Here is a 22,612-nt window from a genome sequence, read left to right on the forward strand (position 1 = left end):
TGTGATTTAGACCTCACACACGCCGCTCACAGCTCCCTCCGTGTTGTGCCAAAAGATGCAACCAGGTCCTATGAAAGCTAAACGCCTAGGCGAGAAGTCACACGTGTTGTTTGTTAGCTGGGCGAAACACCCCTCATCACAATGCAGAACGTTTACCCTGCGTGTAAGTAGAAGAAACAGCCGTGCAGGTAAAGGAATTTCCGGTCGTCATTCCTAGGCTTGCCCGGTGACGAACTACGCGTCTCCCTGATCCCGGTTTAAATCGGCGGTCACGTGTCCCGGGATGTTTGTCAATTACTGCTGAGGAGCTTGCGGCGCCCAGGAGGACTGCGCACAGGAAACATCAAACGGATTGAGGACAGCTCCGCATACATGCCCTGCAGCTGAAGTGGGAGAACCGCCGTTGTCGTTTTTCTACATATACGATTTCTTTAAAAAAAAAAATTCGAATAGATTTTTTTTTTTTACATGAAATAGTTCGTTCCAACGCCCGGTCTTCCATCATGATTTCCCCTTTGGACCGGTGGTACTCCACGAACTGCTGCCTGTGCTGTCATGTTCGGACTGGCACGATTATTCTCGGGATCTGGTACTTGGTGAGTAACCCCCCTCTCTGAGTTTTTATTCCCGAAAACGCCACTGTGTCTCAAAAGATATCGACGTGGAAAACGCGACTTCGCCGTTAACGGGAAAACGGACTGTTTCAACTTTTTCGCTTCAAATACGCAAACTGCGCGTTGTCAATTGAGAAAATCCGTTGTGCGCCCGTTGTTCGAAGTACGTTTGATATCAGCCCTCAAAATGAAATCTTAATGTGCGATACTTCTGTAGCTTCTTCTGATAACGTAAAGTTGCATGCGCAGAGCATATTTGATTACGTCTCGTAACATTTTCAATTATGTCAACTCGGCCAAATTTGTGCCAAGACCCCAAATTGGTCATTTTCCAGGGGTGCTGTCTGGAACATGCGCTCTTCTCTTTAGCTTTTAATTTGCGTAATGGATTTTGACCTGCAGAGAAGGTTATTTAGATATATATGACCTCAAAGATTGCTATAATGTCGTATATTTTGTGCGTTGTGATTCTGTTTTCCCTCACAGACATGCATGGCATTCCTTGAAGTATATGAGCATACGCTGTGGTTAAATATGACCGGACGCTCACTCGTTTATAAATAGAGTTCTTACTGAGATAAACCCTTGGCATTGTTCCTTCTCGGATACTGCAAAACATTTCCACTCACGAACTTGCTCGCTGAAAACAGCCGGGTCCCTGAACTCAAACAATGACAAATGAAAAACATGTAAAAATGAAAATCAAAAACAGTACAGAACTTTCTAAAGGACTTTCTTTTTTTTATCAAATGTGTCAAGAAGACTTTTATATGTGGATCATGTAAAGTAACTTTTTAAATGAGACTCGTGTACCAAGAACTTGGTGTTTTTGCCTTAAAGGTTAATTTTTTCTAGAACCCGCGCTGTGTAGACGGGGTTAATGTCTATTACGTGCTTACACACACACACATAGTCTCTTGAGATTGTATTACCACCATGTAAAAATAAAGCGTTTAGAGCAATTCAATCATTTAATTATTAACGGGTCTGGCTCACCGCATCCTACATCAACTAAATCAAACGTCGTATCGATTCACATTAATATTGACCCTGTCTTGTAAACTGCTTCAGTCTGAACTTGCAGACGCAATACATCTCCTCCAGAGGCATCCATCTATATGTACCATCAATTTCTTTTTCAGCAGACATTTCTTAAAGTACCGGTGTCGCATCTAGTTCGGTATCCCCTGGAAATGTGTGTCCCCCTCCGAAATGCGCAGGCGCCGCCAAATCGGGGATTTATATGCAAAACGTGAAGGCAAAAAGACGCACATCGCCTTTGTGTGCTCGTGTGCCCGCTTTCGGGTCCCCTGTCTTGTGTAGAGATAACTTAAGCTTTTGTTCAGTTAGTGGCGGTTCAAGTTTTGCACAACAGGTTAATTCAGTACACCGAGAAACCGATATAAACACACACAACGTCTTTTTTTTTAATCCATATCGTAACAAGCAAAAGCAAGAGTCGCCTCTATCGTGAAGCATCCAGGAGAGTGCGCATTTCGGAGGGGGTAGAGATTTGCAGGAGATACCGAGTTGGACACGACGCCCGTCATAGCCCTGTTACACGTGTTTATAAAGTAAATTTCAAGTATATGTTCATTCTGTTGCAGCATTCTATCAAGTCCTGACGAAAACCCCGGAGTGCGAGCGCTAAACAGTTAATGAGAGCAACTTTGTGGTGTTTTATTGCGACGGCTTCCAAAAGTTTAAGACCATAGTGCGCTCTGATGATCTCAAAGCATCTTACAAAATTATGTCAAAAAACAAAATTCCCAATTTTAAATAAATAATAAGAAATATTGCATTTTTACACAGACATATCACACACTCGTATGCCTAAGAGCAAGTTGAATTACCTATGATACGTTTACAAATGCGTTAGATCATTCACCAGATATTGTAACTGCAGACATAGGTGTCGATGCCAAAAATGCTTTTCGTTGAAATGGACATGTGTCCTTCCTAAACTATTCTGCGATACTTTGGCAATTAATAATTAACCGAGTTGATGATATTTCCTCCCCCGGCCGCCTTCAACTACTGCATAGCGGTTTGTTGACGCATGTTTAATCCCAACCTCATCTCCAAACTCCTATTGCCTTTAACTCACTCCAGTGAAAGGAAAATACACACAACCTCACCGTTTAAACGTTCGCAGGGAACTATTAAATCGAGTCGTAATGCTGTAATCCGATCTCATTTCCTGAGTACAGGATACGGTTCCACAGGACAATAGCGGATTTTCCATTACCGGCGTTAGTTTTCAGCCGGCGTTTGGAAACGCGCTCGCCGTGCTGCCCGGAGGAGCTGTCCAGCACTTCAGCGACCGGCTGTTGGTTTTCTCTTCGTTTCCCCGCAGTCAGTCCATCTGTCGTCTTCTGCCGATTGTGTTGGAGGCTTGTTAACCTTCCTTTGTTTCCCAATTTGTTCTTGTTTGTCAGCCTCATTGCAGTTCCAGCGGTTAACTAACTCGCTGTGAACGAGCGTTAGGGGCGCATCTCTTTAACATCTGAATTTACCTGTTGTTCCATTTTGTTATATGCGTTCCTGTTCATTTATTCTTTTTATTTATTCCTACTAAACAGTGCAGTAAAATATTTTTCCTGAGCCATTTGAAAGGCTATTCCCAGAGAAGTAGTGTTCCTTAACAGTAAAGCAGTGTGCCTTGAAATCCAAGACACTTTTTTTTTTCCCTGAACATCAGCTTAATCAAATTGGAATTTACATGGAATTCCATCTATCCTTTGTTGTACATAGAATAACTTCCAATACAACATGGAAAAATGATGGATTTCATAATGATGAATGATAATGGCCTGTACATATGTAACTATATCAATTAAATAAATTGTGGATATGTTTTTCTGGTCCAAAGCAGATAAATCTCTGGAATCATGTTGAGGCCCTGATTCAAGTTATATTTTCCTACAATATTTTGAGTAGGTCTGATTGTAATTCAGGATATCGACAAAGAGACGCTGACGTGCCTGTGCTTTCAATAAGCCTTCATTCTGTGCTTCAGCGCCCTTTACTTTCTAGGACAGTCTGACTAACTGAGGACCTGGGAGTTTAATACGTTCCCCTTCTGTCTGAGTGGTGCTATAATTCTTCATTACAGTCATGTATCCAAGGGCTAACAAGGGGAGATTCAAATCCACAGTGATTTATTTGAACATAATAATGAGGCAGCTATAATGGTTTTGCAAATTTCCTTATTATCTCTAATGAGTTTTTTTCAGGGATGTTATAAATACCTTGTGTCTGAAAAGGCATACAGATGTGTTGACACAGTACAGCCTCTGTGCACGGGTGTCCATGTCTCTGTCATATTTGTATTGAGCCCACATAAGGGTAGATACGATTGTGCTTCTTGTTAATGGTGGCCACAGACAGCCCACTGAAAAAGTTTTCTGACTCTGTGTCAGTCTGAGAGTCAGGCCTTCATTTTGTGACTCCCTCCTGAAATGAATAGTGGTTCTGATTTGAAACTAAATAAACGGATAAATTAATACAACAGTTTGGATAAGTTGTTATTGAATTTATACACAGATATTCATGTAAGAAATCTTTGTTAGATGCCATTTTATCTTCATTAGTATTGTCAATTTCTGTACATATACGGCCCAGTCCTTGTGAAATCTCACAGGTTTGTCAGAATAACTCTTTTGGAACAGCAAGTTTAGGATTAAAACACTCATAAAGAGTTATGGAATTAGGACAATGTCTAGCAATCCATTTGTAGCCTCTGGAAGATTATGCTGATAATTCAATCCAGCAAAAGTGCAGCACTGAGCACAATAATTCTGCAACTGTGTGCAGCTTTCTTGTCAGCTGCTGATGCTTTGCTCTCTGTCTGCAGATTATCAATGCGGTGGTCTTGCTCATTCTGCTTACTGCCCTCAGCGACCCAGACCAGTATCACCTGAGCAGCGCTGAGCTGGGGAATGACTTCGATTTCATGGATGACGCAAGTAAGGACAAGTGATGTTTTGTGTGTTAAAACCTTGGAAAAAAGGAGGACTGCCTTCTTTCTGCAGTGTTGCTTGGTATGGTTGCTTGGTACTTTTACTCAATGGTCTCCCTAACACTATTCTCAATATGTCCAAAACTCTGCAGCTAGAGTTTTAACTCACACCAGACTAATTTTCCTGACTTTCTTGGAATCTAAACCTGAAACTCACCTTTTTTACTAGGGCCTATATCTGATTGCCCTGCACTATACTGTATCTGTCTGAATCTGTATATATTTGTTTAATTTATTTTCTTATACTTGTGGTTGTACTTTTTTTGCCTTTCTCTTTATCATAATGTATGATGTATTTGGGTTTGGAGAGGTCCCTAACAAGTAAAATCCATTATTATAATAACAATAACTGAACTAACGGTCATAAAATATTTGTGCAGTAAAGAGAAAGTGCACTTGTGTAGCTCAAACGCAGTGGGAAATTGACAGTGTTTGGCACCCCTTGCAATTTAGAAATTTGAGAGCTGTACAGGAACACCCCTTGATTCAGTTAAAAATACAAAAATCAGGATTCTTGATGAAAGATTAACCATTAACGTCCTCAGGAATACAGACCAATCCATTGTCTGCCCATTTTTCATTTATGCTATAATGTAACTGCATTGAATGCTGAGATGAAGATTCTCTAGGTACAGCTACATATCTGTTTTTTATATTGTCAATGGTTTAGTTGTAAGAAACTGTAACTGTCTCTTGGGCCCCTTAAGAGCATAATTTACTTTGTGCTTTTTTAAAATAAAAATAATAAACAGCACTTCATCCCAAAAGATTCTGACTGAATTGGTCGTCTGTAAACTGCATTTCTGCCACTGGCACTGGTGACATCTATTAAAACCGACTGCCCTGTCCTAATTCTCAAGGATTAACCAGCTTATGGATGTCTGCTGCTGGCTCCTCTTATCTGACGTAAGGCCCCAGCCTGCGAAGGGTGCAGCAGAGCTGCGCACTCGTTGTGAGAGAGCTGTGGAAGCACACGGTGTACAGTGTGGATTTTCCCCAGATGCAGAGGATCCTAGCGTGGGTGTGTTCTGTTTTACAGCACATCTGCCATGATGATTAAACAGTGCAGAGGAAAAAAACGAAAAAACCTGTAACAGATGTGGTTTTGAAATTCAAGAGTGTTTGGTTTTAATATCAAACCTCCAGGCATGTGATGTTAAAATGTTACTTTATTACAATATATTGTATTTAGTAAAGTTGCTCACTTTTGCCTATATTTACCTATGTTTTATAATTTCCTAGGGATATTATCCCTATAGTTATTAGGGAAGAATGGATGATTTGTTCATTAATTTATTTTTCTTAAGGAAAGAAGTTGATCAGAGATTGATGTACAATTTAATCAATTTTAAAAAAAGATGCCAGGAAATTGGATGCAGGCAGCATTTAGTAGAACGTGGAGTCTTGATAGAATATTGCAAGTCTTCCTACCAGGGCTGTCCACTTTCACTGATACGATGTTCACATTGACACCATGTCCGCTAGGAAATATGTTTGATGCCCTACTCAAAAACTCCTTCAATGGTGGAGAAGTGTTGTGCTACCTTTTAACTCACAGAATATTGCTTAGTCGTTAAGATTTTTAATTGGAGCATAAATCGATTTTAATGAATCAGCACGTGGTTGTTATAGTGCCAGTTAAGACCTAACGATGTCACTTCTGCATTCCAATTTTCTTTCAGTCAATGGGACACAATTATCACAGTGCTTTCTTCCTATTATGGCACATTGGCAGTTCCAGAAACTGACCTTTCAAATCATTAATATCTGATGGTCTAGGCCATAAGTGTTATTTTGGGTTTACTCCTTTCAATGAAATGCACTGAAGTGATTATTGGAAAGGAATCTGCCCATTATCAAAGGCAGAGTTTCAGATAAGCCTTCCCTTCTAAAATAAACTGCCACATTAATCAGTTTATAACTTCAAAAATGTTAGAACATATTATAATAAACAAGGTCACTTGCTTGACTGCTCAATTCTGTGGCTTTTCAAGGAGCCGTTCCCCTGCATTTGTTTAACCGTATTTCACAATGTTAAGCCAAAGCAAGATCAGAAAAAAACAATTAGTTTGCTGTCTTAACCTTTATTGGGTTATTTGGAGGCATAATGGTTGCGTGTTAGTTCTCTAAGCAATGTTAAAATTTCACAATATCTAATATTTGGTGTCACTTATTTGCAAAAAAATAATGAAACATTGCAATTTTCAGGAAATCGGCATAACTTTAACATAACTTTAACAATTGTTTCATTTTAAAAGAAGAACATGTGTTTTGGAACTGTTAAGTCTGCCAAATACCATCAGTCATGGAACTAGATTTGTTTCTTTCCTGCAGATATTTTAGATGTTTTCAACGTTCATAGGTATTTTTATAATATAAAAGCTTCAATGTGTTTATGCTTATATTTGTAGTTATATTATTATACTTGTATTTGTTTCTTAAGAAGTACAAATATTTGAATACCCTATCAGAAAACCTGATAGCTGCTTAGACCTGCTGTGCACAGCTGCCCACACTGAAAACTAAGTAACACCATTTGAAAACTTGCAAAAAAATAGGAAACATGGATACACCTTGAGGTAAGGAGAGCCACACTAACTTTAAAATAAACGAGTGTGCATTCTCCATTTTGTATTACCCATTCCTTATAATTTTGCTGCCGGTATGAAACAAGTATGACACTCTCCCACTACTAAACTTTTCCTCTGACACATTCATTCACTACTCTCCAGAACTGCCTGTGATTGTAAGGCAGGAGAAAATTATTCTTCTTTTTAAAGATCATGTGCTTTGAATTGTTTTAGTACACTACCAAACTTAGAAAATAAAGGAGGCTTTTGAATTAGGTGATGAAGCAGGAACTCAGAAGTCATCTTTGTTACTGGGCTCGGCCAGAACCGGTCAAACGTGTCTCCAGAGAGATTCTGGTGGAACGGGGAGTTCAGGTTTCCAATGGTAAAGCAACTGGCAGAGAAAATCGGAGGGGAGCTCTGTGGATCATATCTCAGGGTAGGCTATGATCCGGTGAAACCTCTAGTGTGAGACGGCCAGACCCTTCCATCACTCATGAATTCTTTAAGACATAATGAAAGGAAAAATAAACCTGCAATCGACACTGAAGCTGCATCTCCCATTCGTAAAAGAGTTTTAAAGTAGCAGTCAGCCTATTGCTTGGCGGGAAGAGCAGCCTGCTTTGCACTGATAGAATTTGTGTCTTATTCACATTAAAGGCCTACAGTCTCTCCATCTTTTCCCCCAGTTTGGATTTGTCTTGGTCTCTGACATCATTTAGGAATGACGCATGGTCAGGTCATTAAAGAGTTTTTTGGCCAGATCCTGTCTGATGCTCAAAATCATACCTTGGGCAAGTGCAGCAAAAAAAGAAAGATTCAAAATGTAATTGTCATTTGAACCAAGGCATGGGTGCAGTTACTGTACATGGTGAATTTTCATTCAAGCGAGCTGAACTGAAAAATCAGTCAAGGGGCATTAATAAAACAGACTCTATTTATGGAATAAACTAAATGAACTGAAGTCCTTTTTGTTTGCTCTTTGAAGCTGTGTGTAATTGCACTTAATTGCATATTTTTAGGAGTGTCTTATTTCCTTACAGATATCTGCATTGCCACTGCAATTTCCCTCCTCATGATATTAATATGTGGAATGGCAACATATGGTGCTTACAAGGTAACTGTTTACATTTATTTAAAACATTCCAGTTTTCCATCTTGCAGTGCTCATTGATAGAATCTACTGGGGTATTTTAATTGTATTTTTAGCCATGTTGAGGTTAAGTGGTAATTAAGACCTGTGTTTCTGATCGCATGCCTCAAGGACCTTTGCACATGAAAACACTCCACTCCACCAGGCATTAATCACACTTTTGGAACAACTTAAAAAACAAACCTAACTAGACTTCTTCAGTCTCTCTCAGTAAATACAGCTGGGCAGCTAAGCTATTATCCAGGTCCATAAAACAAGTCTCTCTCCGAGACCAAAAGAAAGTCTCAGTTTTATATCTCTGGGCTTCTTGGTTGGTCATTTCCTTCTGTGCTCCCTTATCCCTCTTATTATGAATTGCATAACAGAGGTTCTGATGGCTTTCTAGAAAGCAGAGTCTATGATCCCTTGGAAGCCTCAACTTCCTGGTTTTAAATGTCACCTGACTAATTGTCTTCCACTAGTTGGTCAGGTGACTGAGAATGCTGGTCATTCCCCTTTGCCTTCTGGGGAATGCAGTTCAAAGAAGAGTCTCCATCTTGTTTGAACCTACCACCCTCTCACAGTGGTCAGTTTAGCCCAGTATATTGCACTGACGATGTTTGCTGTGTATTAATTTACTCCCACCTTTTAAAAACATGCTGCATTGATTACTTGATGTAAAAAATTGATGCCGTTTGAGTGTGCCTTGTAGTGGATTTGAGCCCCATGCAGATTGTAGTTCTGCCTTGCACCATGTGCTTCTGGGATTGGTTCCAGGTTACTGTGATCTTTATCCACAAAAGAGAGTTTTTGATAATGGATGGTGTAATTCAACTCATGAGAGAAGAAAAAGAACTAGAAAAGTAAAAACAAGTTTCACATTTGTCATCAATTTTAAAATATTTAAAAATATAGATTTTCCACAAAGTTGTTTTTTGCATTAGGAAGTGTTTTCTTACCACATCTTCCTGATATAACAAATACTCTGGGGTAGAAATTGTGAGTATTTTAGAACTTGTTTCTTTATTATTTGTGAAGTAAATCCCATCCAGTGGATTAACAACAGACAAAGAGATTCATGCAACTGTTTTTAAGAGCTGAGGAGATGGTCAAGCCCTAATCTCACCCATGTCCAGCTGCCTACATATTAATATCCCTCTTCTTACTTCACTACTCTATTGTGTGTTTGCTTTTCACATCCCTCCCTCCAGTCCAGCTCCCTAGCTTGTCCTTTATTAAAGGGGGGTTCAGATACCCCCATTCTTACAGATGGGGTGTTGTTCTCTAAACCAGGTGAGTAATCCCAATATAGCTCACTATTTGTAACACATTGTTCCACCTTAATTAAGGTTCGTCCAAACTACTGAACCTCTGTGTCTGAAAAACAGCTCTGTGAAGGCTCACCTCTGACGTGAACAGAAGATGGCTTTCTCAAAGGTGATTGTTGTGCTGATGAGCGTTTACACTCTCTCCTCTTGTCTCAACAGCAACATGCCGCTTGGATCATCCCATTCTTCTGCTATCAAATCTTCGACTTTGCTCTTAACACCTTGGTTGCAATTAGTGTTGTTGTTTATCCCAACACCATTCAGGACTACCTCCAGCAGCTGGTAAGTATGGCTTTCACTTTTTGAAAATAAAATCGTTTTGTGAATAAAATGCATGTAAATTCCTATAGTAATCAGAATCATTGAGTGAAAACATCAGCAAGTTCTAAAAAGGATCTATTTCAGATGTTTCCTCTTTAAAGTTCTGTTACCAGTTAGGAGTTTCGAAAATGCAAATGACCGAGCAGATAAATCAATAAGTAAATCAAAGAAACATAACTCCCAATTCGTAAGGGTTTTGCCAAGAATATACCTGAGCAGTTGGTATGATTAGAGGTGCATGCCTTCCTTTTTCTCTGGCACAGCTTTGGTGAGAAGAGTAATAATTCAGACACACTGGGTTAAGTAGTTTAGTGTGTCACGGACATTTTATATATGACACACAACTAAACTACACACAACAAAAACCTACAACACACAAGTTTCACTCTTTTCAAAAATTACAATAAAAATAAGGTGTTGCAGTGGCCATGTTCCAACCATCCAGAAAGACCTCAGACTGCTTCCAAGAATTCGACTCTTAAATGATGCCTACAGAGGCCAAAAGACGGGATAAGCTGCATGCGGCACTAAGCAGAATGCAATCTGTGGTTAACATGGAGTTACGTGGGGAGATAGGTTCACATCCATTTGGCGAATGGCAACCTATCTCCCTATTGTAAAGAGGGATTTGTCACCAAGCGTCTTTCAGGACCCTATGCAGACAGCACAATCCAGAGAGGAGTGAGAAAACATGGGGAAAAAGGCTAGGATAGGGACTGGAAGGAAAACGGGGGGCGTGCCCAAGTTGCGCTGGTGTTCGGGGGGGTGTGTCCGAGGCAAACAAGTCCAAAGGAGTCCATAAGAATGTCCAGAGTGAAGCCAAAGTCCAAAACCGGGTGATCCATCCTGACAAAGACAAATGTAGTTAAAAGCCGGAGCGGGATCCGGTGAAGAGCCAGGAGAATAAAAGGGGGGTATGACCCAGATGGTCAGGATGCCCTTGTGAAGCCTATGCCGTCGATTTGCTCCTGGATTCGCGGGGGGCCGGGCTTCTGGGCATCCATCTTCCAAAGCTGAGCCCAGATAGGCAGGAACGTCTGGCTTTTATAGGATGGGGGCAGGAACCGGAGGCAGGTACAGGTGATCAAGAATAAAACAAGGAAGGGCTGGAGCGTCCTTAAGAGGAGGGGTTTACGATCGTGACAGGATTCTTCACTCAGGAAATCAGTTCCCTAAAACCACAGAATAGCAGGCTCTCTTAGCAAGGTTCAGATACTTAGCTCCAATTGGGTCTTTTTGGTTGATCCGGAACACAGGAAAGGAAGACGCCCAAGGCAAGACCTCCTCCTTCTCATGTCTTGTCCTTTATCTTCTAATACGGTGTCTTTCTGGACTATTGATTGACACTTAAATAATTTCCCCAGAACTTACTTAGCTAAGTTAAACCAAGGTAAACTTTATGATTGCTTTGATCACAGACTCCCTTTGAGAGCTGGAAATGTTTGCAATGCCAGATGTTACACATTTTATCTAGATTATTTGAGGTGCGTCCCTAGTCACCTACAGCTGTAACAATATAGTAAAAAAGTCCTTTGTCAGAAGGTACTGTGTTTTGTGATAGTCAGTATTTGGCAAGGGTCTGTGGAACCTGTTTTTCCCAGTGGGTTAGCTGCTAGGAAGAGCAGGTATTGTAAGCATAAAGTGTGGTGTTCTCGATATCACAAGGGAAGGCTATGTGGAAAAGGCCTGGAATTCGAAGTGGTCCTGCAACATCATGCTCAAGCTCTGTGCGTAGAGGACATTACTTGAGGAGTCCAGCGTGTTTTCGGCAATCAAAAAGACCATCATTCTGGCTTCCACAGGGGGGCTCCACTCCTAGTTTGGATTGACAGTTGCTCTGTGTCTTCTCCTTTCACAGCCAGGGAACTTCCCATACAAGGAGGAGATCATGTCCATGAACGCCATGTGCCTGGTCCTCATTGTGCTCATCTTTATCGGCTGCATTCTGGCCTTCAAGGTAACGTTGGTGGCTATACCTTGTTACAACCCATTCTTCATCCTGTCCAGCCTGGAGCAACATCATCTGAGCAGTGAACAACATAATAGCCAGACTTTAAAGTATAGAATGAGGAAACTTCCACTCTCCATAAAGATGTGTTGATCAATAAGGGCTCTTGAAACTGGAAGTGCTTGTTTAAGACCCATACATTTCAAAGTATAGTGTTTGTAGGACTGTTCGGGGAAAAAAGTTAAGACAAAAATCCATCCATTCTCTAAGCTCTTCATCTAATTCAGGGTCTTGGGGGTGCTGGAGCCTGCCCTGGCAAGCCTGCCCTGGTGCGAGTCCATAGACACAGACATAGACGCAAACACACACACACACACACACACACACACACACACCAGGGTCAGTTTTCCCAGAAGCCAGTTTACCTACCAGTATGTCTTGGGTCTGTGGGGAGAAACCGGAGTATCCAGAAGAAACCTACGGTATGTGAACACGAGGAGAACATGCAACGGACATGCAGATAGCGCCCCAGGTCTGAGCGTGATTCCGGGGCCACAGATCTTCAAACCACGGCACCACCATGCCATCTGTCAAGACACAAAAATCCATGTGACAGATTTTAACTTAGAAGCAAACAACTATTATCATTGCAATTGAAAGATTATGGTGTTCTATAATGCCGAATATATAATATATCATCTAGGAATAGTTATGTATAAACTTCATCCACGCTAGTGTTTTCCACTAGTGTCATCATACATACAAAACTGAAAATGCAAAAATCCTCAGCACTTCTAATTTCAGCAGACCTCCATCCACTCATATGTCTGCAAAGTATGAGAAGAATGTGTTTTCTTTTTAAAAAAATAACATTAGGAGTACAGGCCTAATATAATTTTTACTTTATGATGTATATGCTTCCATTTCCAGTAAAAAAGCATGCATTTGCATTAATTATTCTCCAGAGTGCTTTTTACTATAAATTTTACATTGTCAAAGAAGAGAACCATGGTTGTCTGAAGCATGAGTCAAATTAGTTTTATAATGGAGCTCAGGGGATATTTTCTTAAACTTCAAATGATGTGGCTAGCCCAGAGCCTTTAAAAAGTGAGCTCTTCCAGCACATTTGTTTCTATAAAGCAATAATAGAATCCATTGATAGAGCAGCTCTTTAATGTTGCTTTTGGCTGTTTCAGCACAGGGCTGTCATGTCACCCTGAGAAATGGTCAAACTGCTTAACATCCTACTGTGCAGTTATATTTTTATTTCACAGTGACAACCAGAATATAATTTTAGTGAAGCTTCAAGTTTCAATGAAGGTTCGACCACAATGTTGCTATTGTTTGATTAGCTTGTTGTGTATGCTAAGTAGAAAATATAATAATATTTTATTATTATATTTACGTCCCTTGGAACATTTGCAGTTTTTGTTGTATCAAGTGCAATAACAAAATCAAAGCAACTGATCGTTCCCCTAAAAAAAAGACCAATAGGAACTGTAGACTGGAATTAACAGAAGCGGTATTTTTCATATTTACAGAAATAATACATCTGTCTCTTCTTCCTCTGGTTTATTGTCTTTCGTGGGGATTACTGTAAACATTTGTCTTCCTCTGAATGTCCATAAGGTTCAAATTTACAGCATTTTTAGTAAAATGTTCAGGGTCCGATTACCGGTGAAGATGACAGAGTTTATCATGGGATTGAGTGAAAACAATGTGGTAATGGGAAGCAGACAGAAGAACGTCAGGTAGCTGAGATGTGCAGGGGAAGCAGTCGGATCTGGGCTGGAGACAGGAGGGGATGATGGGTAGTTAGCGAGTGGTAACGTTGCAAACAGGAACCGGAAGGCTATGAATGGGAAAAACTGTAAGTAACTACTGGATTACTATATAATTATCAAGTGAGACTTATTTTGTTATTCCATTGCTATTTCCTTTGTCTCCCTAGGCGTACCTGATTGCCTGTGTGTGGAACTGCTACAGATATGTCAGTGGAAGGGGCTCTGCAGACATTTTGGTGTACGTGACAACTAATGACACTACAGTAAGTCTGCTCCAGAAAGCCTTCATGCAAATGCAAAACTTAAATGGGGAAAAAAACTTTTCCTGTTTGTACAAGCCCTCTGCTGTCTGAATGTATGTTCGGTATGCTTATATGTCATATGTTATTTACTTATTCTTAATCCATTTTTGTTTCTTCTCGGTCTGAAAAACCCAATTGAGTCTTTTTAACCTCAGCTGCAGCTCGCAAATGAGTGAGGAAAAAGCGAGTCTCCTCCAAACCACTGACAAGACCAGTTTGTGCAGGTTTACTTTTCCATGGATACCTGCGTATTTCCAAGAATCTTTTCCTTCACATTTCCAGAGAAAAGTTCTGACGGGCAAAGAGCTTTATGAAAATCACTCATTTACCTAACAGAGAGACAATTATGAAGGGAAAAATCTCTTGGCAGGTTTTTAACAGAAACAACTGGGAAACTGTCATGCTGGAAAAGGAGAGGAAGCACAAAGTCTACAGTTGTTTAAAGACTTTAACCCAGAAGACACACACTGACAGGAACATTAGCTTGGCCAGTTTACGATGACTGCTGAAGACTGCAGGCTTTGCCCTCACCCTTCTAGAGCATAGATTCAGCTTCCCAAAATATTCCTCTGAAATATGCTTTTTGTATACTGCGTGAAACCTCCATAGGAGGCGACATCCATAATCCATTTTCTAACCACTTTATTCAGTATAAATGTATCCACAGTGCAGCCTGAGCCTTTACTGGTAAACTACAGGCACAAGACAGCAGGCACCCTGGATGGGATGCCAGTCCATTGCAGGGCAGACACAGACACAAACGTACGCGTGTTCAGACTCTGGGGTTAGTTTTCCCAGAAGCCAATGAACCTGCCAGCGTGTCTTTGGACTGTGGAGGGGAAACCCACACGAACACGGGGAAGAGAACATACAAACTCCACACAATAGTACCCCAGGAATTGAACCCAGGGTCCCATCACTGCGAGAGAAAAATGCCAACCACAACCACTGGGCAACCATTTCTCGCTAGAGGCTACATAAGATACAACATTCATAACCCTTTATGACTGTTGTTCTGAAAGACATGACAGGTGTTCATTCCATTTGTGAAAGTGCACATTCCAGTATGTTTTAGGTTCAGAACTATGGTTAGGGTTAGAAGTCAGTGTCAGGGTTAGCATTAGGATTTGAGAAATTGTGAAATTTTTTGCAAATATTGTCTTTTGCAAGGCTTATGAACCTTGTTATGACATCTTAGGTATCCACTAAGTAAGTATTGTGAAGGTATTATGCAGGTTCCATAAAGCTTAATTGAGAAATAAGAAACCAGCACAAAGATACCATTCAAACACACATTTTTAACATTACCTCAGTTTGTAATGTGACCATGGCTGTATCAAGCCAGATTGAATGCACCTTAAGAGCAGCAGAAGCCAAACGGGATCTGTTTTATTAATCACGCATAATTGCAGCTCTCTGTATACTCTGAGCAGGCTGTAGCAAATAAATTAAGTACTAAGCTAATGAGAAGCAGTTCAGTGTGTGACAGCAGCAACACTGAACACCTGTCTCTTTTCGGATGGAGTTACAAGGTGCCGTTCACTAGTATCCCATGAGGGTTTGACCTCGGACATGGTTATAGTCCTAATGCGTATGGCACAATGGCAATTTAAGCAGTAAAAAAAAAATACCGACTAGATCCTCACCCAGCACCACCATTACCACCCAGTCAGTAAATCCTATTATATGTGCTCTCTAACTCGGTGTCTTAGGCTGTGTGAGGCACCAGTAGCCCCAGTAGCCTGAAACATCCCAAGAACCCAACCCAAGAAATCCATCTTTATCGCAGTGTGCTTTTTCCCTGTTGCTTCATTGGCGTCCCACCTGCTTGCCTGATTTACTCTTGTTAAGGAAAAATCAGGGTGGCGCTGCGATTGGTGAGCTCCCTGTTGATTTTCTTTTGGCGTTAAACTTACATTCACTAGAATCAGCCATCATAAATCCTTCAAAAGACATCCCACGCTTGTGATGTAACAGATTTCTGCAGCAGGTGTGTCCTTGACAGCGGAAGAGAGTAATAATGGTCTTTCTATAAGCAGCCGTTGACCTCTGTAATCCCTTGCTGATCCCTAGTGTTCTAACTCCCCGCTGCAGAGATCAGTAGCCCAGCCTCTGCCCGGCGAGATCTCCAGCCAGAGTCCAGTCCTCAGGGTATCGCTGGGGCTCTTTGTTTTCTGCCTTTGCTTTCCCCCCCCTCAATAGTACAGAGCTGTCCCATCACAATGATCTTGGAATCCCATGATCTGGCATCAGGAAGCAGGAGTCAGATGAAGCATGTTAAAGAAATAGGCGTCCGATTTTTCTCGTTCAAGTGCGTGGGCACAGCCTTGAGAAGAACAAAACAGAGACACAGAAGTTAGATTTCAGTAGTTGGACTCTCAGAAGCCCAGAATCTCCAGCTGTGAGAACTTAATGATCCCTGGGTGTCATGTGAGGTGAGGCTGTACTGAGAACTGTATGCCCAGACTACCTTTGGAGAAAAGAGAATGAAGTCCATGTGGATTAAATGTATGAGGCGAAAAAATGTTTTTTTCAGCTCAGGCACAAGAAGCACAATAGCAGCACAATTAGTTTAAAGCAGACGTTTGCACTAAATCTTGTTGTACTGTCCAGCAGAGTCCTGGGAAATGGTCTCTTACTTTGCTGCTGTGCATAAGTGTAGAGCTATGGAAAACATCTTTCGGATTTGTATTTTTATATCCCACTAAAGAAGAAAAGTAAGTCACTTTAATATATTATTCCCTGAAGGGCACTGTTCTTCAAAGACGTCTTCACCTTGGAATTCATTTTTACAGTATTGCCATAGGTGTCTACAAAATTCCCCTCAGAACATTTCAGCTTTTCACTACTTTGTGGCAGGAACACGCACTGACCATTGCACACCTATAAAAGGGATTTCCTCAAAATAACTCTCTCCTAATCTTACCTTACGCTCTTCGGACTAAATGCGTTACGTCCTGAATTTGTGACCTGGCACGATTCAGAGCACGTTAACATCTTAGAACTACGAACCTTAATTATACTTCATTCCTTCAGGTTCTAAGGTGGCCAGTCTCGATTGAAATATGTTTTAAAGAATGTTTTCCAGGGCTGTATTTCAAGAAATGACCTTCAAGTCTTTAGGATAGTAACTGTTCGGTGGTTAGTGACCCAGGCTGGTCCAACACATCCACCTCTGAACATAGTGTCGTTAACTGTGATAGATTTGCTGGTAATGAAAACAACGCCTGCAGATGCCTTCTCAAGCTAAGATAACACCGGGACGTTCTCAAGGTTTCAATTACTTTCACTGCTTAACGTAAAGACTTAACGTCTTTACTTAATGCAACATTTTTGATCAACAGAGAAGAATGTCATTAGTAATTTCATTAAGAAAATATAGGTAACACAGTTAAGATAAACATTATTGGCAACCAAAATGAAAATGGCAACCTAATCCATGTGTTATATTGGCTGCTAAGTAGTGTTTATCCACAGGGGTCCCTTATATCTACAAAACAAATGCTGTAATGAATTCTAAGTGTGGTGCGGAAACGTCTTGAATATATGGCCCTTAAGCATTCAGCTGCTTCCGAAAATGCAAATCAAAACAAAAAAACATAGTTTCTCTTCCAGCTCATTGCGTAACATTCCCAATGATTCAGAATCCCTTAATCTGCATTAAGGTGCTTTTCCAGATTTGTAGTTCTGTTAGCTCAAATTTATCTTGAGCCGAAATTAGCATGATCAAAATCTGTAAAACATTTTGGGATATAGATAGATCGATACTTTATTGATCCTGTGAGGGAACTTGCAGAATGCAGTTCTCTATAATGTTTTACTGTATATATTGCTGATAAATACTAGGTGCTAGTGACAATAACTGTATCACTGGGAGTTTTTCCATTTATCTCTGCCTATACACTCCAGTCCCAGATTTATTGCTATCCACTATCTCTTCATGTTGATGTTTGCTAATTCCCCCCAATCTGTGAAAAGCTCTCTCATGTGATCTCCTCTGGGTAAAAATGACCACCTTCTTCCTCTCTTTTACTTGAACTTAGTGTTCATAAAAATTGAAAATATACACCAAGGTACTGTAGATTTGTGGAATTTTTAAGCCTAACTGCAGAAGCAGACGATTATCTGTTGTATAATTCAGGCGTCTTACATAAAAGTAATTATTCTTGGCTCCTTTCCTCAAAATGGTTGAGTAAAGGCAATAGGGGGCATTTGAATGTTTTTATTAAAAAAGACTAGCTACTGTGTGGGTCAACAGCATCATTGTCCATTATTGTGAGCATGAACTTACCACCTCTCTGATGTAAGAAGGCCATATGCAGACTGTCAAATAACTATACCATCTAATATTTGTAAACTACAAGAAATTTCTTAAATCGGAGAACAGGGGTGTTGTGCCAAGCAAAATAACATCTGTGTTTTTGGAAAAACACAGACGGGGAAGAATGGATTTTGAATCGCCCTTTCATGAATGTAAATGTTCAAAATGGCTTTTTTACGTTGCAAAAAAATGGCAAATCAATTTGTAGAGCAGAGGTGGGCAACCCTGGTCTCTGGGGTCCGTGTTTGTTTCTGTTCTTATTCCATTTCAGTCCTTAATGACTTGAAATAATTAATTAGGTGCTTAATTATTAGGTATTAGGTATTAGGTGCTGATTAAAAGGTGCCCTGAAAATCTTTCAGAATCCAGTACCAGAGATCCAGGCTTGTCTCTCCCTGTTGTACAGTTACAAGGGCTGCATTCTCATTCATATTAGACTGGGTTTCAGAAATTGTATGCAATAGTCTGACATCAGGCACAGAAACAAAACAAAAAAAACTTTTAGGGTCAACCATACCAGGCCAAAGCAACCTCTTCTGACTTTGACACTAGCTACTTCCAGAACTAGTCTCCATACCGAGTGGGATGCTGAGATCCCAGAGTGACTCTAATGATCCTTAAACACTCTTGCAGATGGCAGCTATACTACAGAAATGTTTGAATATGGAATTCCACATTATGGATGAAAATAAGAAGCAACGGTCCCAGCAGGCTGTCAAATGAATCAAATCAAACAGTTCATCTGGCTGTTTGTTTTTGAAGGAAGCCAGGCTGTCAGTTTCACCAACGTTGGCTGGGTAGCTTGTTCCATACTCCCACAACCCTTTGGGTAAAGAAATACCTACTGTTCTCAGTTTTAGATGTGCTTCCCTAAGAGAGAATAGATATGAAAAATAACCTTACGAATTAAATAAAATTAAACAGAAAATGGGATTACTTATTTACTTTGTAAGTTGATTTTTTTTACACTTCTCAAAAGTACAAGCTTGCCACATAACCTGAACTTTTAAGGGTTAAATGTTTCCAGTGAGGTAACAGCATGGACAGAACAGCCCTTCCCGCAGAGCTGAGGTGTTGTGAGAAAGGTGTAGAGCTTTTGTCAGAACAAATGGATTCTCTCCTGCAGAGACCACTTGAGGTTTTCGTTGTTTAGTGTGTGGTTCAAGCGCGGACTGTGTCTGAATTAATCTCTTTCCTTGTTCTTTCCCCTTCAAATGTTTTCTTCAGTTGCGCTGAGGTGCAGTCGTTGTACTCTCTGCATTTTGATGTTCACTGTCAATGAGGCACTTTCTAATTAGATTTAGTTATAATAAACACCAGTTCTTGATTTGCATTTTGTTACAGGTTTTTTTTAAAGATAGTTCTAGTTCATTTCTGTCTAGGCAGCAGGGTGAAAGAGTTGTTGGGATTCTGGCTCTGTAAGTAGAAGGTTGTGAGTTCAAATTCCAGGTTAAAGTGCTTCTGCTGTACGCTTGAGCAAGTTGCTTCACTCAGCTTAATACAATACAATAATGCTGCTTTCACATTGACTTACCAATTAGCAACTGAAGTACTTGTGTCTCAGCAGCTGGTAAAACATCTGACTAAGGATCAGCTAATGTCATCTTTACTTGCTCCAGAAGAAAAAGTCAGACATTCAGGCATCTGTTTATGTGAAATTAGTCAGATAATTACACAATGCTTTCTATAGAAGGGATAATATTTCCCTATTATTTTATTATTTTTATTATTTATCTTATTTATAAGATAAGATCATTTTATTAGCCATATACAATTTTTTGCATTAGGAATTTGTCTTCACATACCCCAGCTTAACACTCCATGAGACATAGACAGGGAGAGAAGCTTGGGGTTAGAGTGGAGAGTCAGCCATTGTACAGCGCCCCTGAAGCAGTTGGGGTTAAGGGCCTTGCTCAGGGGCCCAACAGAGTAGGATTCCTCTGCCAGCCACAGGATTTGAACCAGCAACCTTCCAGCCACAGCCACAGTGCCACCACTCCACCCCAGTTTAAGGCCTGAACCTGGCCTCTACTGTCTATACTTACAAAGTTATTCCAAAATGTTTAAGGTGGAAACTGCTTCTGGAGGTCTGTGACACATGGCCATGTTAAAAGGCTAAAGGGGGAACTGCACTATTTTCATATTTTGGGGTTAGATACAATCGGCACTGATGAGTGCGTTTCAAACCAAAATAAAAGTAAAATGTATTCAGTAACTTGTAAAGCCTCCAATTTACACCACAAAATAGACAAACTTTCCAAAATATGCACAGCAACATCTTAAGCGATTCAGAACGAGGCAACAAAACTTCCAGTCTGTCCTGTTGCAGCCCTATGACACTGTAAACAAGCAGGCTTGTGAATACATCTCTTTAAATCCAATAGAAATATTGCAATCGGTTTCAATACGGTTTTGCCGACAAATACTACTTACTTGTTAATTATACATGGGACATTTCTGTGATGAAATGTCTGCTGCACCACTTGTATGTATTTGCTTGTGCATCACATTACATGAGTCATTACAGTGACTAGTGAGCGGGAAGGGCCGAATCACGTCGATATGCGAGTTTGCGACAACATGGCAACTTACGGTACTTTCACAAGATTCACGTTTTTGCGCTCAAATAACGTCAAAGAATTTATCTTGTTGCCGATGTAATAACCAGTCTGAGGATTTGGGACTGCAGTGCTATTTAATTTAAGTGAAAAGTCAAACTTTGGTGTGAATAGAATAATGACCTCTGTGTCCTCGTTCCAGGTTCTGCTCCCACCATACGAGGAGACACTGGGGGGTCCCGAGAAGCACCTGCCTCCTCCCCCCTACGTCTCTGCCTGAGAGGAGGCTCGGCCCTCTCCACTCTCTCCTCCAGCAGCTCATCTGTCATTCCCAGAAAACAGCTCCTGCACTACACTACACTTACTAGACTCGATTCGGCACGTTTGAGAGTTCCAGTCATCTCATTGCTCTTGCTGTGCTCTCCTGGGAGCGTGCTATGGTTAGCTTCATGATGCAAATCCTGCCTGCAGCGTGTGGTAGTGTCCACTTGTTACCTTTCTAGTGTAAGACTGAGTCCGGCAAAGAATCCTGGAAACTGATCATTTAGCAAGGGGCGAAACCTTTTAAATACGAGCACTTTTATAAGTACACTGTCCCCCATACCCGCTGAATGTAACCCTAGGTAAAGGATTTTTATGAACGTTGTGTAAAAATTAAACTTTCACATTGAAAACTTATTTTTTTCCATTCAGAACAGAAGACAAACATCAACCCCTTCAGCAATTCAAAAGCATGCAGACCTTATTATCGCTTTACATTTGAATCCGGTCATGTTCGTGGTCCAATCTTTCTGTTTTTTTATAGATTAGCTCATAAACAGATCAAAGATCAAGATTGCCTTTCCAAACAATTTCTTTTCTGATTGGATGCACTTTATATATGTAGTGTTTCTGAGGCGGGAAATGTTCCAAAGAACCTGCCTGTATCCTGGCTTGATCTGAAAATCACCGAAAATATGTCATCATCATGATATCTCACTTGTAACGTGTCTTGTGTATTTTGCATTATGTTTGCAAGATTGTGTACGTGTTGCCAGTTTCTTTTTCTTATATGTAAAATTGATCTCTCGTGTGTGTAATGGGAAAGGAAAAGCAAAAGAAAGAAATTATTTTGAATTAAAAAAACGTAGTCTGTTTTGCCTGACATTGTCATGTGCCGCCCATTTAAAAAACGGGGCCTGTCCTTAGAGGACATAGGACAAACTGTTTCCTAGTCTAAGTCATAAGTTAATAACTAGTACTATGTCAATGTGATATCATCTTATAGCACTGCCTGTCCTTTTATTTCGCTCTGCATTTGAAATGATCCTGGCGTGGTAAGTTTCATGGGAAGCAGCTGTGTTGTAATACTGTCACCAGACACGTCATGTCCATGTGCCTCCAGAAACAGGCTGGCAGCATGCACTTCCAGTAACAAGATGCCAGTGCGGTTCGGCTTCACTTACTGTAGTTTGTGTTTCATTTCACTGTTCCTATTATCTTACAGGGATCGGGATCTAGTGTTTAGGACTTATTCACACAGTGCACATGCAGTAATTCACCCAGCACCGGGCTTGTTTGTGTGGCTACAAATAATAATAAAAAAAGATAAACCAGCAGTACGAACGGTTTCGTTTACTGTAAGTCAGTGTCGCCCTGTTTGTTTTTCTGTTAGAAATAAAACAGTTTTGGGATCTTCTGAAACATGTCTAAATACAACCAAATTTGTGCATG

General features: G+C 40.5%; 1 protein-coding gene across 1 annotated transcript; it reads left to right on the forward strand.

Annotated features, from left to right (window-relative positions):
* The first annotated feature begins 228 nt into the window (after window positions 1–228).
* Window positions 229–22,497, forward strand: laptm4b (lysosomal protein transmembrane 4 beta). The gene is made up of 7 exons (XM_088600778.1): window positions 229–596; window positions 4,471–4,582; window positions 8,249–8,322; window positions 9,825–9,947; window positions 11,845–11,943; window positions 13,886–13,981; window positions 21,102–22,497. The coding sequence occupies exons 1-7, from the start codon at window positions 504–506 to the stop codon at window positions 21,177–21,179; spliced, it is 675 nt and encodes a 224-aa protein (XP_088456904.1). The 5' UTR covers window positions 229–503; the 3' UTR covers window positions 21,180–22,497.
* Window positions 22,498–22,612: the final 115 nt, after the last annotated feature.

This window comes from Lepisosteus platostomus, chromosome 12 (assembly GCF_059453375.1).
Source record: "Lepisosteus platostomus isolate fLepPlt1 chromosome 12, fLepPlt1.hap1, whole genome shotgun sequence".
NCBI classification, from domain to species: Eukaryota; Metazoa; Chordata; class Actinopteri; order Semionotiformes; family Lepisosteidae; genus Lepisosteus; species Lepisosteus platostomus.